The sequence below is a fragment of the Lactuca sativa genome, chromosome 2 (genome assembly GCF_002870075.4).
Source record: "Lactuca sativa cultivar Salinas chromosome 2, Lsat_Salinas_v11, whole genome shotgun sequence".
Classification (NCBI taxonomy): Eukaryota; Viridiplantae; Streptophyta; class Magnoliopsida; order Asterales; family Asteraceae; genus Lactuca; species Lactuca sativa.
The window spans coordinates 213,733,955-213,755,931 of NC_056624.2; the positions used below are offsets into that span (position 1 = coordinate 213,733,955).

The 21,977-nt window shown below is 34.2% G+C and overlaps 3 protein-coding genes across 3 annotated transcripts; 1 reads left to right on the forward strand and 2 right to left on the reverse strand.

Annotated features, from left to right (window-relative positions):
- Positions 1 to 6,275: 6,275 nt before the first annotated feature.
- On the forward strand, positions 6,276 to 9,207 carry LOC111912273 (rop guanine nucleotide exchange factor 5). Its single transcript, XM_023908001.3, has 7 exons — positions 6,276 to 6,869; positions 7,189 to 7,305; positions 7,389 to 7,543; positions 7,655 to 7,729; positions 7,828 to 8,097; positions 8,163 to 8,492; positions 8,573 to 9,207. Exons 1-7 carry the CDS (start codon positions 6,623 to 6,625, stop codon positions 9,050 to 9,052), a joined length of 1,674 nt encoding a protein of 557 aa, XP_023763769.1. The 5' UTR covers positions 6,276 to 6,622; the 3' UTR covers positions 9,053 to 9,207.
- Positions 9,208 to 10,070: 863 nt separating this feature from the next.
- LOC111912275 (40S ribosomal protein S6) lies at positions 10,071 to 12,113 on the reverse strand. Its single transcript, XM_023908003.3, has 6 exons — positions 12,022 to 12,113; positions 11,873 to 11,937; positions 11,166 to 11,223; positions 10,973 to 11,081; positions 10,614 to 10,886; positions 10,071 to 10,520 (listed from the first exon to the last, which is right to left on the reverse strand). Exons 1-6 carry the CDS (start codon positions 12,025 to 12,027, stop codon positions 10,282 to 10,284), a joined length of 750 nt encoding a protein of 249 aa, XP_023763771.1. The 5' UTR covers positions 12,028 to 12,113; the 3' UTR covers positions 10,071 to 10,281.
- Positions 12,114 to 17,943: 5,830 nt separating this feature from the next.
- Positions 17,944 to 19,971, reverse strand: LOC111912274 (40S ribosomal protein S6). The gene is made up of 6 exons (XM_023908002.3): positions 19,837 to 19,971; positions 19,688 to 19,752; positions 18,991 to 19,048; positions 18,798 to 18,906; positions 18,439 to 18,711; positions 17,944 to 18,345 (listed from the first exon to the last, which is right to left on the reverse strand). The coding sequence occupies exons 1-6, from the start codon at positions 19,840 to 19,842 to the stop codon at positions 18,107 to 18,109; spliced, it is 750 nt and encodes a 249-aa protein (XP_023763770.1). The 5' UTR covers positions 19,843 to 19,971; the 3' UTR covers positions 17,944 to 18,106.
- Positions 19,972 to 21,977: the final 2,006 nt, after the last annotated feature.

Genomic DNA, 21,977 nt, shown 5'->3' on the forward strand with positions numbered 1-21,977 from the left:
GAGGAAGTTATGATTTTTCTAAGTTTCGACTTAGCGGTATGCAGCCCGAATACTCGATTTGAGATCGAGCGGTTTTAGTCGAAACAATCTAAACGAGAATCGAAGATCTTGTTGATAGTAGTTCAACGGTACAAAGACAGACGAAAACGGACGTCGGATGAAGAAGTTATGAATTTATAACGGAGTTTTCCTGTCCCGGCCTACTAAAATAATATAATAAAAATAAATTTAAAATTATCCGACGGAGTCTAAACGAAAGTTGTAGACCGTAGTCTCACCTACGCGGGGATATAAACAACGTCGAAAACGGAGCTTGTATGAGAAATATATGAATTTTTGAAGTTTATTAAATAATTAAAGTATTTAATTTAAATATAAATTCGGATATTATCCAAAGGGGGGGGGGGAGTCACCGGCCTTATCCACATTACGCCCAACGTAACTCTAATTACGCCCAGCGTAATTCAAAGAATCAGCCCCTATATAAAGGGTACGAGGGCAGCCAAGTTCCTTGCTCAATTTTTCTCCTCTCTCTCCCGTTTCACCTTGATTTTCGTGCAAGAAATATCTTGAAGCCCCGGTATCATTCCCAAGACCCGAATCAACTCCCAAAGCACCGAAGATCCCGAGAAGTGCGATTCCCGAGCCGAAGCTCTGCCCGCGAGAAGCCAATTTTTGTGAAGATCTTCCAAATCTACCCAAGAATACTACTTCTACAAGCCGTAGTGCTGTTCGATCATCTTCTGATCAAGTGAGTGTTTGGTTACTTTCTTCTAACACATAAATATGAAGTATTTGCTTTGAAATACATGTTATGTGTATATATATCGTTGTTTATTTGGAGTGAGTGTATAGTCCCTTTCATAAACAAAACTTTAATACAAGTATTGTATGAATGTATTAAGTATATGTTTTGGGTGAGAGTGTAGTCACTCTCTTTTAACACATAAATATGAAGTATTTGCTATGAAATACATGCTATGTGTTTATATATTGTTGTTTATTTGAGATAAGTGTGGAATGGATGTTTTATATGGTTTTTAAATGAGTTAAACTGTATATGCATTTTATATCTACTAATATGTTGGGTAGAACATGGGTAGATGAGATAGTTGGTATGTGATAAAATGATGAGGTAATGATGAGGTATGTAAGATGATTAAGAATGATATTGACAGATGGACCAATTAGAGAATGTCATAATACTAGCAGATGAGCTTAAAAATAATATTGGTAGATGCACCAATTAGAGAATGTCATAATACTAGCAGATGCGCTTAAGAATAATATTGGTAGATGCACCAAATAGAGAATGTCATAATACCAGCAGATGCGCTTATAGGATAATCTTCGCAGATGCGCTTAAAGGATAATGTCGGCAGATGCGCCTAAAAGAGAATGTCATAAACCTGGCAGTCGCGCCTCATAGTGTATGGTGTAATCTTGGCAGAGGCGCATAAAGGATGATGTTGGTAGATGGTCCTTATGTGGCAATAAATTTTGTGCCAACTTCCTTATGTCAATCCTTAGGAATGAATGAATGACAGGTAGTTGAATTCTTAGGGTAAATCCTAAGAAATAAAGAAGATAATGAGGATGGGTAATTGGGTTGATTGTTCGATGGTTGAATATAATAATTATATTATTGTGGGTCGAAAACCCTATATGCTCACCAGGCTCCCAAGCCTGACCCACTCAGTTTTCTTTGTATCACATGTATCAATACGAAGACATATTTCACTGAGAGATTAAAGGAGATGTAAATCACTAGTGTAAATGAATGTATGTTCTGTTTATGCTTATGTGTCTGTATCGGAACATGACATCCCGAGATTTTGTTATATAATGAAAATACATTTCTGTAAGAAATGATTTGATAAATTCTTATCATATTTTGTTTTGGGAACAAATTCTGCAACCGTTTCTTTGAAAGATAACTCTAATTTTTAAAACAAAGCATACACAAATCGGTCTTTTCTGGCCGTGAAATTGGGGATGTCACATGAGCTTTTGGTCACTTTAAGTGCATAAAGTTTAGATCTTGAAAGTTTGTAACCTTGTTATGGATAAAGTTGGAAACTTTATCCATTTAAACATCATATTGATTCAAATATGAAGGTTGGAGGCTTGGACTTAATGGATTAAGTTGAAAAAGATGCACTTTTGGTTCCTTTGAGACTTAAAGACTAGATCTTGTTTGTTGGGACCAATCTAATGGATTAAGTTGGAAACTTTATCCATTATGGAGCTATTAAGAACCATAAAAATGTGATATTTGTTCTTCTATCCCTTGCATGCGATAGTTGTGATGTCTTAATGGATTAATAAGTTAGGGTTTTAGCTTTTAGACCTTCCTTAGCCATGGAAAGTCATAAAGGTGGAAACTTTATAACTTAAGACAATGTTTTGAGGCTAGATATGAGTTTAGGTGAAAAGTCCTTAAGGGATTAAGTGTTTGATGAAGGAGTGGGATTAGGATGCGTATAATGGGCGTACTCAACTGCCTTTGTTGACTTCTGTTGACCGTTGCCTTTTTGACAAAGTTTGACCTTGGGTCAAACTTGAGGATTTTGGGCTATTGATTAATCTTTTATCTAGTTCTGGTGTTATTGGATTCGCTAGAGCAAGCCGTACAGAAGGGAGCATATCACAATCTTTCAAGGTTTTTCGATTATGGTGAGTTTGACCTCATTGTACTTGTGGGTCGAAAGCACCAATGTCGGCCCACTAGTTTTGGTTACCTGTTAGTATAGGGATGTCTTAGGGATTGTATGTAGTCATGTAGGATAGATGGAGGACTCTTGATCTAGTCTTTCTTTCATGTTCCTTGTTTGGTTGTGGCTCTAGAGTAGGATTACCTGTATGGGTGTCTATCTCACCTATGACTATATAAGGCCGTAAATTCCTTGGATTGTTGGTAATTAGTATGTTGCTATACTGTAGTGATCTGTTAGATCTGTATCCGGTATATAGGAAGTTGCTATAAGTTAGTGATCTATAGATATGCCTGTTTGTCTGTTGACTGGTTATATGTTTATCTGTTTATTGGATATATGTTATATGTTATGTATATGTCGACGTAGTATGGTTAGGTTGAGGTAGTACTGCTTTACGCGGTAGCCAACAAACCCGAGAGAAAGCCATACAATAGTTGTGGGCCTCAAGGGCAAGTCAGACTTATGATGTGGGCTCGGGAGCAAGCCAGACATGATATGGGGGCCTGAAGGGCAAGCCAGACTCATGTCGTGGGCTCAGGAGCAAGCCAAATATGATTTAGGGGCCTGAAAGGCAAGCCAGACGCATACTGTGGACTCAGAGGGTAATCCAGTATGTTAGTTGTGGACCCAGTATATGTTGTAATATGTTTGTGTGAGTTGGTACTTTAGGGGAACTCACTGAGCTTTTTCTTACAATTTCAGTTTATTGTTTAATGTACTTCAGATGACAATGGCAAGGCGAATGTGTGATCGTGCACATCTTCCTGTTTTTATGATTTTGGGTTTAGGAAAAACTTTGATTTCGGATAATACTTTTGAAACATTGGATTTGTAAACACTTTATGGATGAAATGGGTTGTTTTTGAAAATTTAAAATTTCTATGATTTTTGGGATGTTACACACCACCATTAGCTTTTCACTCACCATGATCATTTTTTTCTCTGCCAGTAGCGATAAACAATAAAATGCTTGTGTAACGCCAGTTTTAGATATGAGTTTCAACTATTAATTTTGATAAAACTGGTTAACCACGACGTGACATTTCTTCTTGAAACGTGTGTTTCATTCAGACACCACATCGTGCTCATACAATGGTCGTGACGTGGTGACGTTGGATGTGTAAAACCTTAATTTTCAGGATCAATGCCCTGTTTTAAAGGATGTGATGGCTATGGTTTCCTCCACCCTCAGCCTCCATCACCTTCAAAAGTATTATTGATCAACCTTACCCTCTTTGCAAGCTTTGAGCTCATTTCGGTGTTTTCGATGCACTTTAAAGGAAGAAGAACAAGATTATAGTGTTAGGATCAAACAAGCAACTCATCTCTATCTTTGGGATCACTCTACGGACCATTTTTAAGACTTCAAGACTTGATCTTTTTGGTTCTTTCTTAGTTGATCTTGGATTCTATGTATATTTGGGTTTATAGTTGTGATTTGAGTGGTTCAATGAGATAAAGTTTGAAACTTTATGACTCATAAAGGTCCCTTGAGCTTAATACTTTCTAGATCTAGTAGTTGGTTGAGTTTTTAGAGTCATGCATGTGGTTTAAGTCATTTTTTTCATATTTTGACCTAGTTAAGTGAAGGACATGCATGGATCATGCGTGTCCATAAAGTTTGGGTTTTCATGGACCATTAAGGTCCCAAGAAGCATCTTGGAAAGTTGGAACTAAAGGATTAACAGATTTAGAGCTTAATCCATTAAGTTGTCTTTATGTAGTTGCCATGGCGTGGTGGCTTGCTTGCCACGACGTGGTAGCTGGTCTGGTCGCAACTGTTTTGTCGTGAAGCTGCCATGACGTAACTAATGGGTGGCTACAACGTGGAGGTTAACTAGGGTTGACTTTGATCGTTGACTTTTAAATTGGTTGACTTTTAGTAATATTGCTAGTTTTAGAAAGTAGACTAAGGGTTTACCTTGTATGATTCATTAGGACGTGTGTAGCACCCGCTCTTCGACTGTGTGAGCTTATTAGTTGTTGACTACTATACCATGTAGGATACTAACTGTTGGATGTGCTTGTTGTCTTTGTGACTCTTGTTGTTATGTTTGCATGAAAGTCTATGGGGAAGGCCATGATAGTTGCAAGAGTGTTGTGAGACTACGAATTTTCCATGTAGCTTTAACTTGGGATGAAATAGGCTCATTGGCTTAAATAGGTCATTGTAGGAGTGATTGTAAGTCTATAAGTTGTCCCATAGCATTTCGCTTAGGATGAAATAGACCTGATGGCTGAAACAAGACATGTTGAATGCTTATGATTATGTATGATATGTGATATTTTGGGAAACTCATTAAACATTGTGTTTACGATTTTGTGTTTAAATGTTTCATGTACTTTGGTTCCAAAGGGAATGGATTGGCTTGATCACATTGCATCCACTAGAGTTTATTTTTGTATTATCTATTTTTTATTTATTCTGATGTTTGAGAATACATTATACAGTGGCTGGCTTTTGAACAAATAAATATACGGTATTTGGGTGGTTTAAAAATAAAAATTTTACTAGTATTTTTGGGATGTTACAGCTTGTCGACCCACCTCTCTCTCTCTCTCTCTCTCTCTCTCTCTCTCTCTCTCTTAAAAATCCCTCGATGATATATGTTAGTAACCAACCACGATAGAAAATGAAATCACATGTATATTCCATGTATATTCCACCGAATCAAAAAAGTTGGAGACTAAATCTAGAATCTAGAAAACCACAATGCCCATTTATGAGAATAATGAACTCTTGATTTTGTTTCTATTTGGTTATTTTTTTATATAATATATTATCCAACTTATTGAAATTGTTTTACCTTTGTAACCTATATTAGCCGTTTACAATGGTAATTGAATAACTTCAACTAGTTAAATGATATATTATGTAAAAAAAACTGAACAAAATAAAAAATTCATTACCTTATGAATCACTTTTCTTATGAAAACTTGAAAGGAAACCCCTTTGGATGATGTTATATATATATATATATATATATATATATATATATATATATATATATATATATATATATATATATATATATATATATATATATATATATATATATATATATATATATATATATATATAAAACAAAAATATAAACGTAAAATTTGAAATATAGAAGAATTGATAAATTTAAAAACAAAATGTTTTTTTAAGTATTTTAAAGTTCTCGAATCCCAATATTTATACCACGGATCTATATTAGAGTACCAATGTCTTTGCAACTTAGGTACAGGTCTATAAAAAAAATAAAGTCGACTTTATTATTATGATAAAATACACAAGAGATAACGCTATTTGAAATGTTGCAAAACTAAATTGCATGTTATTTAAAACTTCTTATTATAAAAACGAATAAGACCTAAACTCATCCATTGTCATTATATTGATCTCATCCAATGTCATTAAAGAAAGAACTCAATTTTAAATTTTAGACATAAAAGAGGTAGAAAAATAGGACAGAAGAAAAGTAAATTGTCCTTTATTCAAACCACCAAAGGTAACAGTCTCTAGTGTTGAATTTTTCAACCTACTCCTCTTCCCTACGGCTATATCCTTTGTCCTTCACGTTATCATTATTTTGAATCAACCGCAGAGCGCCCTTCGCATCACGCTTTTGCCTGCTTTTTCTTCTTTCTTTAAATCAAATTTCATCACATCTCTTTTCCTGAATCCTGTCTTTTTCAAATAAACATTTAGCCTTTTCCTTTATAATTTTGGAAGTTAAATCGAAGCCCACAGTAATCCATCCACATAGGTTATTTATCTCGCATTCGGATTATCGGATATTTGCCATGGCATGAATAAAGAAGCAGAGTACTAAAAGTGTCGTCTGGGTTATTATCTTCAAGGTGGAAAAGGTAAAAAAAAAAAAGATCTGGCAATTTGGGGTTTCGAGAAGCTTCAGATGGAAACAGTTGATAGCAGTGTAAAAAAGGACGAGTTTGATTCGTTCAATAGCATAGCAACAAGTTCGAGTTCGAGCAATTCAGTCACGTCTTCTAAAGAATCTTGTTCTTCCCCTGCTCCTCTTGGTTGGCCTATTAGACAGGCTCAAGTGATTAGCAAATGCGATGTTTTTAAAGACAAATTGAAAACAAAAACCCATTTTGAAGGTGAATCCAAAACCAAGAAAATGAGCACAACAGTTTCAGGTACGTCGTACTTTCTGGTTTCTTCGAATTAATTCTTTCTGGCCATTGCAAGAAAACCAGAAATGAGAATTTAAGGAATATGTAGAATTCAACTTCAGCAGGTGAAAAGGACTCTTCCGTGGTTCAAATTTACGAATTTGTCTTTCTTTTCATTATTTGAATTTGAATGGGCGGATTAATTAGGAATAACTTCAAAATTTAAATGTTATGAAAAAAGTTTCGAGCTTTATCACTTTATTGATTCCATTCAATTCGCTTTTCTTTTCATATCCCTTCTTTAATCTATCAACATCCTGTTTTATCTCGTAAAATTCAATAGAAATGGAAATGATGAAAGAGAGATTTGGCAAACTATTACTTGGCGAAGACATGTCTGGAAGTGGCAAAGGGGTTTGCACAGCTTTGGCCATCTCAAATGCCATAACAAATCTTTGTGGTAATTATAGTCGCTTTTTTCTTTTTTAATTAAATTTTATGTCAAATTCATTAAAAATGGGTTTGTGTTGTGTTTATATGTAGCCACTGCATTTGGTCAGTTATGGAGATTGGAACCTTTGCCTTCTGATAAGAAACAAATGTGGCGAAGAGAGATGGAATGTCTTCTTTGTGTTAGTGATCACATTGTTGAATTTAAACCCTCTTGGCAAACATTAGCAGATGGAAGTAGGCACGAGGTAATTTTTCATTCGCCATTAACAATCATCGATTTGACTTTCTCGAGTCAAATCTTGTGTCAGAAAATTGAAATCCATCAAGATTAGTAACATATCATGCTACATTATTAGATCATGAGTTGCAGACCAAGATCAGATATTTTTGTCAACCTCCCAGCTCTTCGCAAACTAGACAACATGCTTTTGGTTAGTGTTTGATTATTTAATGATCGAGAAGAAGTCATTAGTGTTGATTATTTAATTAAATTGTTTGATTTTTAACTGTTTATGTTCATATATGACAGGAAATACTTGATAGTTTCACTAGCACGGAGTTCTGGTACGTTGATAAGGGGATCACGACACCAGAACCCTCTTTTAGTAAGCGGCAAGAAGACAAGTGGTGGCTACCAGTGCCACGTGTCCCTGCTAATGGTCTTCAAGAAGCTACACGAAAACGATTAAACTACAAACGTGAATCCGCTAATCAGATTCTAAAAGCTGCCATGTCAATCAACAGTGTTTCTTTATCTGAAATGGAAGTTCCCGAATCATACCTGGAATCCCTTCCAAAGGTATACAAAACAAAATTAAGATCCATTATTATCAAAAATTCTAACACACACGTTGTTGTTTCTAGAATGGAAGAGCTTGTCTAGGAGATGTGATGTATCAGTATATAACATCGGAGCAATTCTCATCAGAATGCTTGTTAGATTGCCTTGATCTTTCATCTGAACATGGTGTTCTAGAAATTGCAAACCGTGTGGAAGCAGCAATGTATATATGGCGTAAAAAACCCTTACCTGCTAAAACATCATGGGATATGGTGAAGGATTTAATGGTCGATGGAAATAAACAGCGGGATTTACTCGCCGAAAGAGCAGAAAGCCTCTTGATTTCCTTGAAACACCGGTTTCCTGGTCTAACTCAAACCTCACTAGACACCACCAAGATTCAATGTAACAAGGTACTTATTTACTTCAAGATTGTTGTTTCCATTTCAGAAATGTTTAAATTGGGATTCTGTGATTTCATGGTTAATTTCAGGATGTAGGAAAATCGATTCTGGAGAGCTATTCTAGGGTTTTGGAGAGCTTAGCATACAACATAGTGGCGCGTATAGACGATCTGTTATACGTAGATGATTTGTCTAAACAGTCGAATAATCGAGCATCATCTAGAGTGAGCACAAGTAGTCACAAGAGGGTTTCAGTGAGCGTGAGCAGCACTGGGTCACCATATAGACCTAGTTTTGGGACACCGAAATTCTCACCTGGACCACCGCTAGTGAGCCCTGCAAGAGGAGACAGAACGCCTTTCTTGACCAACAATGGCAACAAGCCTCCTAGCCGTGGTTGTGGGGTCAGACGAGCTTTAACGAGCTATCTTGCTGGTGGGGAATCAAGGGTGAGGAATAGTTGTCGGTTGATAGAAGGTCCAGCTGCTTCTCTTTCTACAAGAAATGCAGAGCCACCAACCCAAAAGGAAAACCGGACTCCAGCTAGGGCACAGAGAGGTACGAGTTGAAGGGATTTGCTGTGGATGTTTGAGGGATATGATCGATGCTAAAAGTTTAATGAATTACTAGTTCATCTCATCTTCTATCACTTCAATCACATAATTGAATGCAAGATACCAAGTTTGTTGTACAATATATATCATAACATTAACCTTATATTTGATTTTTTTTTTTTTTTTTTTTTTTGCATAATTAAGTAGTGTAACACCCTATGAGTAGCATAGTCCAACAATGTGTGACGGGTTTAAACGTAACCTAACCAGGATATTACAACGGTCAAATAATAATAATAATAAATAAAATTAAAAAAACATCACCACCAAATCATACATTTTCTTACATCATGTAAGCAAGTTTCTAAGTGTTGTCTTCTCTAGAACTTAGAAATAGTGTGGAAGGCAAACAATGAGTCTGATTTTCCATACAATATACTTACATACTTATCAAAACATTTGCGCATGTATGTTACGATGGTGAAGAATAAAAGAAACTACAGAGTGTTCGATTGAGAGGTCAAAGAGAAAGAAAAATAAACTTGGGGGATAGAGAAAGAGAGGGGTTTAGATTCTCGAATTACTTCATCAAATGATGAAAGAATCAGGTACAGATATTCATTAAAGCAAATATTAGTAATAAACCTTGTATTTTGAGTTTATGGTTCATCAAAAGATTGTTGGAAATGGATAAAATGATTGCTTTAACTTTCATGAATGTGTTAAATAAAAACATAAAGAGGGGGCAATTGGTATTATTACATATAAATTGGAAAGCTTGTTTGAATTTAGAGAGTAGTATGAGACACACCTCAAATAATTTGCACAATCTCTGATGTCTATAAATGAACTCACATAAACAAGTACAAATGAATCTAGACTATGCATAAAGAGATGTACTCGAATTGTTACAACAATCTCACATCTCATCTATCAAAAGAAGTTTATGATGCCAAGCTCTAAGAAAAACATCACCAAGGAGTCATGTATCATATCTGAGCTAACTATGATTGAGACAATATGAACAAAGAAGTCAAAACAAGTAACCTATCAGTCATTTTCATATAATAAAAAAAATGGTACATTAATGTAATATAACATAAAAGAAAATAACTTAGCCTTAAAAACTTGAGCTGAAAACTTGGCCACATGATAAAATGGTACCAAAACTTAACACATCTCATCCATTATCAGCAAAACCATTAAGATCTAACACTCATAAACAGAATCCAAACCTAGATGCTTTATGCAGCAATGGAAGGCTTAGAAGCAGATGAAAGCCTGGACCTCTTTTTAGCAAGACTCTCACTTCGCTTTTCCCTTTGCTCCTTGAGCCTGCTTGCAAGAAGCTTCTGGTAATCTGCAGCCTCTGATTTGGCCTTTGCAATCCTCTTCTTCTTGTCAGCAATTCTCGCCCTCTTCCTTTGAAGTGTAAGTGGTGTCACCAACCTCTGTATCTTAGGAGCCTTGCTCACCTCCTTACCTGTATGTATCAAAAATTACCATTACACCCTCCAATCAATGATTCATTCTACTATATACCCTTTTGCAAGAGACATAAAAATCAAAGGCTTACCAGCTTTGTTTGTGAAGGTTCTGCGATAGGTGTTGACATACTTCCTGACATCATCTTCTTTTGAGAGATTGAAAAGCTTGCGGATCTTTGATGCTCTTTTGGGTCCCCTCATCCTTGGCTTCTCAACATCGGTCAGTCCGGGCAGGTCATTGTCACCCTTCTTCACAATCACCAAATTCAAGACAGACAGATCTTGGCTCACAATGCACCCTCGCACAGACTTCCTCCTGCGTTCACCATTACGCCTTCCATACCCCCTGAAGCAAGGAGTACCTAGATAGGGGCAAAAAAGTCATTTACTTAATATCAAAGCAAATTGATTAAAGTATATAAAGTTAAAGACTTTAACACAAACCAACCTCGGACAAGTAAAAGACGAACACGCCCTGGAGTCAGCACTCCTTGCTTCATTGGGAAACCTTGTTTGTCACATCCTCCCATGATCTTGAAAACGTATCCCTTAAACTCCTGTTCATCAAAAGAGTATAGAAGTTGAATATCTAGTTATTGGTTTAATCAGATTTTAGTAATACAAAGTATAGATGGATATACCTCTCCAAGTGCATCTCCATTGACTTCCTGGGAGATCCTCTTGTCATAAAAAGCACGACTGTAAAAATTTTGTTAAAGCAATAAGTGTTAATCATCTCAATGATCAAAAGACAATAACTTTCAAAGTATAAAAAGAATGAATGCAAGAAACTTAACACTCTAATCAAGTTTTTTTTTGAAAGAACAAAAGGCATAAAAACGTCCAGCTTTATCAAATACATGTAGTGGAAACAAAACAGAAATAACAGCTAGGATTCCAAATCAATGCTCAAAACCAGACATCAATAAGAACTGTAAAAAATGAAATATCAATGCACACAAAAGATAGCCAACTGCAATTCCTATTTCTTTTGGATAAAGAGAGCATGTGTTTAACATGATCAGGGTAAATCATCAAAAAATGAGATATTGTTCGATGTAGAGAAGGGATTTCATTTTTTAGATTGAAGGATCACTAGACATGTTCTCAAAATCTATTTGCACGCTAAACAAGGAATCTGTCATTTCTACAGCTAGAAGCAGAGATTAACGAGTACAACTATCTACAGCAAGAATAAGACAACTGGGTTAACATTCAACAGGATTGCTACGAATAAAACAGAACTACTGGAGTCAATGCCAGCAATTCTCTAGAAATAAGTTCAAATATCAATTTGTGAAGTTGTAGTGAGTCTAAAAAACAAATAACAAATAAGAAAAGAGCTTACAGCTTTTGGTCATCGTCAATTTCGAGTTTCTTCTGGCATCCAGTAGTTGGATTTGCAATATTGAACTAAAAAAATCATCACAAGTACAGTCACAAAACTACGCATATATAATTATGGATGTGATGAAATCAGGTTTGAAGAGATGGTACCTTCATCTTCGGACAAGGAGGAGGAGGCCGCCGCGAAGATGATTTGGAAACAACGTTTCTTCGTTTCTTGATGAATTAGGGTTTTTGAACGTTGTTTAAAGCGTTTTTATATCCGGTGTATAATTTGCTTGATTGGGTTATTGGGCTTTTCTGCACATGGATCAAGTCATCAAACATTCAAACTGAGTTACTGAGATACGAGTAATCTCTAGATTTTTTTTTTCAATATGATTTACTATTTAACTTTATTATATTTTGAATGTGTTCGACGAACTGGGTGGTTAGTTTGTAGTTTTTATCGTTAGGTTAAACGCTACATGAGTAGCTTTTGGATTTGGAGCGTTTTTTTTAAGTAAACTATAAAAGTTTGTAGTGTCAAATAATATTTTCTGTTCAAAACGGAACATTTTATCAAACTCTAGAAGCTAGAATCTCTCAAACGCTTTATACCGAACACGCTATTTATTATAAGTAAAATAGAAAGAAAAATACATCATCAAATACAAAAGGCGAAAATATAGAAATAAACTAAGTTTTTACGTCTTTGTTTTATTTGTTTAGATTTGGACTTTATTAGGTCATGGTAGTCTTTATCTTACTCAGTAGATAGAGGTGAAGTCCTTGATTTTTAGATCGTTGTCGTTTTCGTCTTGCTTAATGAGTGGAGGTGACAGATTCTGCTTCAAGTGAAATGATGATATATCGCTTCATGTTATCCGATTAATCCTTCAAACAAATATGTAATTCCTTTGATCGAAGAGGGGGTTGTTCTCTAGAGATATATTATTTTACCACTAAAGGAAAAAATAGATTTTAAAATTATTGGAGAAATCCCGACGGTTAGTAAATCACACACAATGTCAATAGTATTAGAAATATTGGTTTATTTTATTTCCACCCAGACAAAATATCTAGATTTCTTTTTAAACTCTTTATTGGTCCAGTTTCGCTATTAGGAATACAAGTTTATGCTCTTTTAGTCTTTTACCAACTTCATTTCATAAATAATCAAAAAGTTGCATATTATAATTGTTGGCTTTATATACCATAAACCTCACCGAATTTTGCATGTGGGAACATAATGGGAAACTTAATTTCTTGAGAGTGATTATGGTAACTCTAATCCGGATTAATATTACTTGTTTCCAAAGCAACCAATGACGGCCCAAACCTAATGAAACCCTAATCTTGTTTAATATATAAACGACTCTTTTTATACAGAAGAGGGGGACATTCTTTAGCTCTTGTTTTTCATCACACATTCACAGAACCCTTTAGCATATTGGCTTACGTTTTTTGTGCCTAGAAACGTAAGTGTCCACTTAGATTATTCTAGACCGAATTTCTTGTAACCCAGACATATGGTAGAAATATCAGTTCGGAAAGTGATATCACGATCCAAGTTGGTATCCAGATCTCCATCACAAGCCCTAAATTTCCCAACAAACACATTCTTTAAAATCTATGAAGTGTGAATCCTTCCTTCGCTTTTATTAATTTCATTCATTCTGCTTCTCCGTCGCTATCATCCACATCTCTCATTACTTGATCCTCATCCGCACTATCATCATCTACATATGTTTGAGAGCTCACTACCTCTCCTGTCAAGTTCTTATGTTTCAAGTTGTCTATCAAAATATGATTCTATTGTTTTAGCCATTCAACTATTATATCATTATAATGATAATAAAAAAACAGAATTTGCATCCACTTGATGAAGAATGAAGAATAGCCTTACCAATAATAACATGAAATAACAAACGTTCCAAAGATCTATTGGTTGCATGAATTTTACCAGTGATACTTGTTTGTTTAAAACCCTTCAATATCTAAACATAGATATAAGCAAAATATCTAAGTAAATGTCCATGATTAGACCAAACGTAGTGAAGGCACCGCTTGGCGTATGTGACATACACCATCGATGATGGCATGCCAAGTTGATAAGCTCCAAACCATTTTTTTTCCAAATGTTGTAGCTTTCTTTTTTATTTTAATAAAAGACAAAACTGCGAGATTGGTCCTTATGGTATTCAAAAAACTTTGGATGGGGTCCAAAAACTTTATGACTTGCATAGAAGGTCCAAAATCAAGATTTTTCCGTATTTTTGGTCCAAAAAAACTTGAAAAGACGGTTATGCCATTTTACTTTCTTTTTTGTATTTTTTATAAATTTTCAAATACTAATTTAATTTAAAAATAAAAAAGAAAAGAAAGCAATTATCCCCCAACAACCTCTCTCTCTCTCTCTCTCTCTCTCTCTCTCTCTCTCTCTCTCTCTCGTTTTAATTCCCAGAACACAATCCGTCACTATCATCTTCTTCACAACCCAACTCCACCCTTCTTCCTTTCTTACGCGTCGGTCCTCTCCATCATCTAGTCGAGCACTATGCTCACATATTAGATGGAAGAAAAGGAAACCCATCAATCAACACAACAACCATCATTGTCAAAAAAAAATAACCCAAACACCTTTGTCGAGCTCCACCATCCACGAGAGCAGAGTGCCGAAAAAAATAGATCAGTGGTCTAACTGCTACCAAGATCTTCGTCCTTAGGTACACTGAAAAATCCAAGTTTTAAGCCCCGTTTTTGTGTTGTGGTTTTCATCTTAAAGGTTAATCTCCATATTCATATTGACTGTACTTTTTTACTTTGGGGGTTAGCAAAATCGACGTCACCGCCATCTAATTCTCGTACTCCTCCGTTACAACCACCAGCAATCACCACCGCTGCAACCAACAGCGGCCACCATCGCTGCAATCTCATATGGGTTTTCTAACCTGCAATATAACCCATATATGATGGGTAGAAATCAGAAGTATAGAATTAACCCTCACCGGTGACTTACCTAATAAAATTTGGGGGTTAAAGAGTCTTGAAGTGATTGACATTAAAGGGAATTTGGTTACTGGAGGCTTATCCATGATCGATTTCTCCAATTTAAAGAAGTTACAGGTTCTTTGATTGGAACCCTAAGATTCTTCTGACAAACAGTTTTTGGATTTTGACTTGGGTAAGATAATAGAGTAGTGTGTTGTTAAAGGGGAAAGGGGGTTTCATTGTATGTTTATGGGACCGATGGTGGGGTTCAATCAGCAGGAGGCTGAACAAAGTGAGGGGTATGCCGATGGAGTTGTGGAAGATTCTTAACGATGAATATGAATGAATCTGGGTTAGGTTAGGAGAGAGAGAGAGAGAGAGATGGGAGGTGGGTGGACCCGTCCTTCTATTTTTCTTTTCTTTTGCTTTTTTTGTTAATTATAAAACAATTAAAACAAATAAAAAAAATGTGAAAATTAAATAATAAGGGCAAAATAGTCCTTTCAAATTTGCAAGGACCAAAACCAAAGAAAATTCTTGATTTTGGACCTTCCATGTAAGTTGAAAACTTTTTGGACCCCATCCAAAGTTTTTTGTAAACCACAAGGACCAATTTGGCAGTTTTGTCTTAATAAAATGATTGTTTTTTTTTTCAAATGTATTAAATTAAAAAAAAAAACATAAATAAATAAAATCTTGACCCGCTTCCTGAAAATGACATGTCATTCATGTTGTGTTGAAAAGATGACATGACCAGTGAGATAGATGTCAAAAAGTTTATGTGGCGACTTAACATGTCATGTGCCACTCCGTCAAACATTATAATAAAGAAAAAAACTATAGCTTTGCTTCCGAACATAACGTTTGTATTGTTCTTGTCACTTAAACTAAAAAATCCACATTAAAACTTCTAGTTTAATTCAAACCAATTAATTGGTTTAGTAAAAACTAAAAGTGAAAAATTGCCTTACAAGTTGAAAAATAACTTGATTATGGCCCTCAAAAGTGGGTTTCTAAGAACTCAAAAACTACACAAGCCTCCTCAAATATCAATTTAATTCAAGATTAATAACTAAAGAACATTTTATCTTTGCATTTAATATAACAAATTTCATAATATTCATCTCATCAACTTTAAGTCATCAACTTTAAGTGAGAGGAGTTGGGAGGAAAAAGGAACAAAAGCAAATAGCTAAAAGGGTTAGCTCCTTAATACACACAATTAAACCATGTTTTATGAAATAGTCATGTATGTCTATCTAGATTAAACTCATCAAGTCAAAAAGAAACAGCCGCTTAGGGCGTTACACATATCTTTTACGAACGAATCAACAAAGTTTGATCCACTATTTTGAGAACATCAACATACATTAAATTTTTTTACATCAAAAGGGGACTTAGACAAGTTTTCTAAGATGATAATGAAATTTATGCATTTTGCACACGCGAAGCGTTGAATGACTTTTTAGGGTGAAACACAAAATTGTAATTTTCGTCTTATTGATATCAGTCTCGGTTCTAGCTTCAATGAATGTCAAACACAATACAACATGTTCTTTCATATCATGTCATGTTATTTCATGTTAGTACCTTTTCACGAGTCCTGCAAATGATTAACAATGATACAACTACATTTACGGATTGATAAAGTTTATGCATAATTAGTTGCACGTCATTTGGTGAGGGGTAGCTATTAATTTATTTATATGAACAACTTCTTTAATCTAATGTAATAAAAAGTTGCATTGATAATCATCGTAACTTGTTACTTATGATTTTCTTTTTTTGATAAAAAAAAAGGATGAATTATTACTGGCTTCTCAAGTATAACGAAGTTTTATTCATGCTGCAAATAAAACAAATTTCTGTTAGTAACTAGTATTATTTACATATTAATTTGCAATGTTGATCGCCCCTTAGACGATCTCCATTCACAACCAAATCCAACTCAACTATCTATTAAAATATTAATTTCCTTTTCTTCCATCTATACAATCAGCTAACCTTAAATTTTTACAACCATTAACAACTTTATCCAACCAAACCCAATCTAACATTTGATATAAAAAAGATATAAAAAATTATCAAAAAAATATATCAATGGTGATATCATTTTGTAGATAATTGTTTTCTACATATTTTAGTATATTTTATTTATTTATTTTACAAATATATCATTTAATTATTGATAAAGTAAATATATTAAAAAACTAAATTAAAAGAAAAACTGAGAAATAGACAAGTGGTAGAGAGAGAAGTGCCAACCAACCAGTGTTTTAGTCACCAATGAGAGTAGTCTTACAAGGTTACCGTTCATTTGGTTTTACTATTTCCAAACCAAAAATTGATAAATTCATATCACACTACCATCTTTACAGAATATAATACAAGATGCAAAATAACCATTTATCTGGAAATAGCGATTTTATGCCAAACAGAAAATGTTGAGGAGCATAGAGTTGTAAAACCATGGCTTGTTTCCTCAACTGTAAAAGATACCTAACACCAAATAAACAACTTTTGTAATCTTAGAAGAAAATATTGATCAATTTTTAATATATAATTTTGTAGATTACTAGTGCTATACTCACCATAGGCAAAATACAACATGCAAGTTCATCAAGTGTTTGTGAAGTGGACTCACATTTCCAAGTAAACATGAACAGTCTTCTGCCCCATGTGAAAACCATTCAGCCTTAACTAAACTATAATAACAAATTAAACCTGATGAGATTATTGATTAAAATATAGAGATTTACTTTTCCTTTCCAATCATTTTCAACATCTTTATGCCAATCATGACACGATAGTATTTCAGCAGAAGAGCTGAGTTTTTTGCACACAGTGGCTTATGAGTTCCCGAATGTTAACCAGTTTATGTCTGGACATGTCAGCATCTAACAAAAAGAAGAGAAATACAGAAATGCAATAGGAGGGAGGAGGGTAGTGGGTACCTAACCTTGCTAAAGCAATGAAGTGTCTCTTTGACTACTAATTAAACTTGAAACAAAAGGTATTTCTGGATTAACAGCCATGGAATCATTAAGAGTTGCTTTGTTAAGTATTGTATCAGTCATCATGACAAAAAAAAAAAAACAATTGGTACAAAAGGATATTATAACATTAAAATGTAATGTAAACAACCATATCTTAAAATCATAAAGAGTTGAATAAGATCAAAAAGACAACAAAACTAATGTCTGAACCACTATCACAAAAACCAATCAAGATTCAACACCCATAAACATAAGTTCAAAAAACCCTAAGCAACAATGGAAGGCTTAGAAGCAGATGAAAGCCTGGACCTCTTTTTAGCAAGACTCTCACTTCGCTTTTCCCTTTGCTCCTTGAGCCTGCTTGCAAGAAGCTTCTGGTAATCTGCAGCCTCTGATTTGGCCTTTGCAATCCTCTTCTTCTTGTCAGCAATTCTCGCCCTCTTCCTTTGAAGTGTAAGTGGTGTCACCAACCTCTGTATCTTAGGAGCCTTGCTCACCTCCTTACCTGTATGTATCAAAAATTACCATTACACCCTCCAATCAATGATTCATTCTACTATATACCCTTTTGCAAGAGACATAAAAATCAAAGGCTTACCAGCTTTGTTTGTGAAGGTTCTGCGATAGGTGTTGACATACTTCCTGACATCATCTTCTTTTGAGAGATTGAAAAGCTTGCGGATCTTTGATGCTCTTTTGGGTCCCCTCATCCTTGGCTTCTCAACATCGGTCAGTCCGGGCAGGTCATTGTCACCCTTCTTCACAATCACCAAATTCAAGACAGACAGATCTTGGCTCACAATGCACCCTCGCACAGACTTCCTCCTGCGTTCACCATTACGCCTTCCATACCCCCTGAAGCAAGGAGTACCTAGATAGGGGCAAAAAAGTCATTTACTTAATATCAAAGCAAATTGATTAAAGTATATAAAGTTAAAGACTTTAACACAAACCAACCTCGGACAAGTAAAAGACGAACACGCCCTGGAGTCAGCACTCCTTGCTTCATTGGGAAACCTTGTTTGTCACATCCTCCCATGATCTTGAAAACGTATCCCTTAAACTCCTGTTCATCAAAAGAGTATAGAAGTTGAATATCTAGTTATTGGTTTAATCAGATTTTAGTAATACAAAGTATAGATGGATATACCTCTCCAAGTGCATCTCCATTGACTTCCTGGGAGATCCTCTTGTCATAAAAAGCACGACTGTAAAAATTTTGTTAAAGCAATAAGTGTTAATCATCTCAATGATCAAAAGACAATAACTTTCAAAGTATAAAAAGAATGAATGCAAGAAACTTAACACTCTAATCAAGTTTTTTTTTGAAAGAACAAAAGGCATAAAAACGTCCAGCTTTATCAAATACATGTAGTGGAAACAAAACAGAAATAACAGCTAGGATTCCAAATCAATGCTCAAAACCAGACATCAATAAGAACTGTAAAAAATGAAATATCAATGCACACAAAAGATAGCCAACTGCAATTCCTATTTCTTTTGGATAAAGAGAGCATGTGTTTAACATGATCAGGGTAAATCATCAAAAAATGAGATATTGTTCGATGTAGAGAAGGGATTTCATTTTTTAGATTGAAGGATCACTAGACATGTTCTCAAAATCTATTTGCACGCTAAACAAGGAATCTGTCATTTCTACAGCTAGAAGCAGAGATTAACGAGTACAACTATCTACAGCAAGAATAAGACAACTGGGTTAACATTCAACAGGATTGCTACGAATAAAACAGAACTACTGGAGTCAATGCCAGCAATTCTCTATCAAATATCAATTTGTGAAGTTGTACGAGTCTAAAAAACAAGTAACAAATAAGAAAAGAGCTTACAGCTTTTGGTCATCGTCAATTTCGAGTTTCTTCTGGCATCCAGTAGTTGGATTTGCAATGTTGAACTAAAAAAATCATCACAAGTACAGTCACAAAACTACGCATATATAATTATGGATGTGATGAAATCAGGTTTGAAGACATGGTACCTTCATCTTCGGACAAGGAGGAGGAAGCCGCCGCGAAGATGATTTGGAAACAACGTTTCTTGGTTTCTTGATGAATTAGGGTTTTTGAACGTTGTTTAAAGCGTTTTTATATCCGGTGTATAATTTGCTTGATTGGGTTATTGGGCTTTTCTGCACATGGATCAAGTCATCAAACATTCAACGATTTTTTTTTTTCAAATTGATTACTATTATACTATATTAGCTATAAAATCCATGTATTATATGAGTTTATTTAAAAGAAAAATTATATATAAAGTTCTAAACATTTAAAAGTTTGAATTTATAAGAAAATTAGAAAATATTTAATTATTAAAATTAATGTGTTTTTTTTTTTAAATTTAAACAAATAATTTACATAAATAAACAAAGGAAACTAATTAAGTTTAATTTATAAATTTAAAATTAAAAGGAAAGTCAATTAATGAAATTGATATGCATTTATTATAATTATTACATTTAATTATTATGTAGAATTTGATAAAATAAAAAAAACCACAAAATGCCATGTGGAAAAAATTTAATTGAAAATAACCACAAAATGTCATGGCCAAATCAATAAGAGTATGACATGTGGCAGAAAATGTGTTTTATTTACTAGGTGTGAAACCCGTGTATTACACGGGTTGATTAAAAAAGTTAAATATAAGGTGTAGACATTAAGTATTTTCTAAAATAAAATTTTGAAATAAATATAAATGAAATGATCAATAAGTAATTCAATTTATATTAATAAAAAAATATTATCATGTTTTAAATAATCATGCTGAATATGAATGTATAAAAAGTTAAGTATTTTTTAAAGTAAACCACAAGGACCATTTATGTAATTTGTCTAAATTAATCTATACTAATAAAACTAATTAATATAAATTCATAAATAGAATTCATTAATATATTAATAGAAATAATAATTCACAAATGGAAGGTTTACTATGTACATTAATTCACATTAATTACTATGAGATGTCATTTAATATGTGGAAATTTAATATTAATGAAAAAGAAAATACAAAAATGACAAGTGGAAAAAATATAATTTTAAAATTCTAAGAAAATGACATGTGTCAAATTCAATAAGAAGTTGACATTTGGCAAAATTATCTTTATTTATTCGGATAGATTAGTATAGATATTAAAATTCTCCATTCTTAGCTACAGTAAAGTGGCTAAGGGATGACAAAAATGGTCCTTTAAGTATTCATTTTGTTGCAGTTTGGGATTTGTACTGAGGGAATGACAAAAATGATCCTTTAACTATACCTTTTGTTGCAGTAATGTTCCTTACCATTTTGTCATAATTCACCCATTTCTTTTTAGGAAATACAGGCTACGGCTACAGTACCTGACTCCAGGTACTGTTCATCGTGTAACCGGTCACTGTTCATTGGGTTAACCGCTACACCGCCTCAAATATCTCGACGACCATCTTTTCTACTCCCTCATTCTCATCGTTACCGACTACTGCTTGCCTTCTCCATTGTTTCATAAAAAGTAGTTGACGTCTTCAGCTATTGGTGATCCCGCTTCAAGATCTTCCTCGCTATCTCTTTCTATAAACCCTTCGTCTCCATCGTGATGGTCCCTTTGTTTGTTTGATTTTGTCTCTTTTGTGGTTGATCTTTACAGATGGGTATTTTATGTCATTTTCTATAACATTGGTTGGCACGTGTTTTTCTGTATTTCTTCACCGCTTTGCGATCCAATCAGATTCCAATTAGTGGTAGTCTTTTGCTCCCCTTTCTCATCGAAATACTCACAAATATAATAATACATAACTATCTAAACAACTCTAATTTGTAATGGTTAATAAAAATAATAATACATAACTATCTAAACAACTCTAATTTGTAATAAGTTTGTTGATAATAATTGTAAGTATATATTATAAGTTTCAAGCTATAAATTTTCATTATCAATAAAAAAGTATAAGCATATTATTGTTTGAGATAATGACTTAAAAAAGTAATATATTTTTTGATTTGTACACATTAGGCATTGATTTTTTTCGTCTACATTTACCCCTTTAACTTGTTAAACTGTTCACGTTCAGTCCTTATGACCGGTTACTCCAGGTTAGCCGGGAAAATGACTTAATAGGGTAATATATTTTTCATTTTGTA

Excerpts from the sequence above, each read along its gene's own strand:
- LOC111912274 (XM_023908002.3), bottom strand. Across the intron at positions 19,049-19,687 it reads ATTGACGATGACCAAAAGCT|TCGTGCTTTTTATGACAAGA; the intron begins GTAAGCTCTTTT and ends AAATTTTTACAG. Across the intron at positions 18,712-18,797 it reads TCGTCTTTTACTTGTCCGAG|GTACTCCTTGCTTCAGGGGG; the intron begins GTTGGTTTGTGT and ends GCCCCTATCTAG.
- LOC111912273 (XM_023908001.3), top strand. The coding sequence starts at position 6,623 with ATGGAAACAGTTGATAGCAGTGTAAAAAAGGACGAGTTTGATTCGTTC. Across the intron at positions 6,870-7,188 it reads AATGAGCACAACAGTTTCAG|AAATGGAAATGATGAAAGAG; the intron begins GTACGTCGTACT and ends AAAATTCAATAG. Across the intron at positions 8,493-8,572 it reads CCAAGATTCAATGTAACAAG|GATGTAGGAAAATCGATTCT; the intron begins GTACTTATTTAC and ends GGTTAATTTCAG.
- LOC111912275 (XM_023908003.3), bottom strand. Across the intron at positions 11,224-11,872 it reads ATTGACGATGACCAAAAGCT|TCGTGCTTTTTATGACAAGA; the intron begins GTAAGCTCTTTT and ends AAATTTTTACAG. Across the intron at positions 10,521-10,613 it reads AACCTTCACAAACAAAGCTG|GTAAGGAGGTGAGCAAGGCT; the intron begins GTAAGCCTTTGA and ends TGATACATACAG.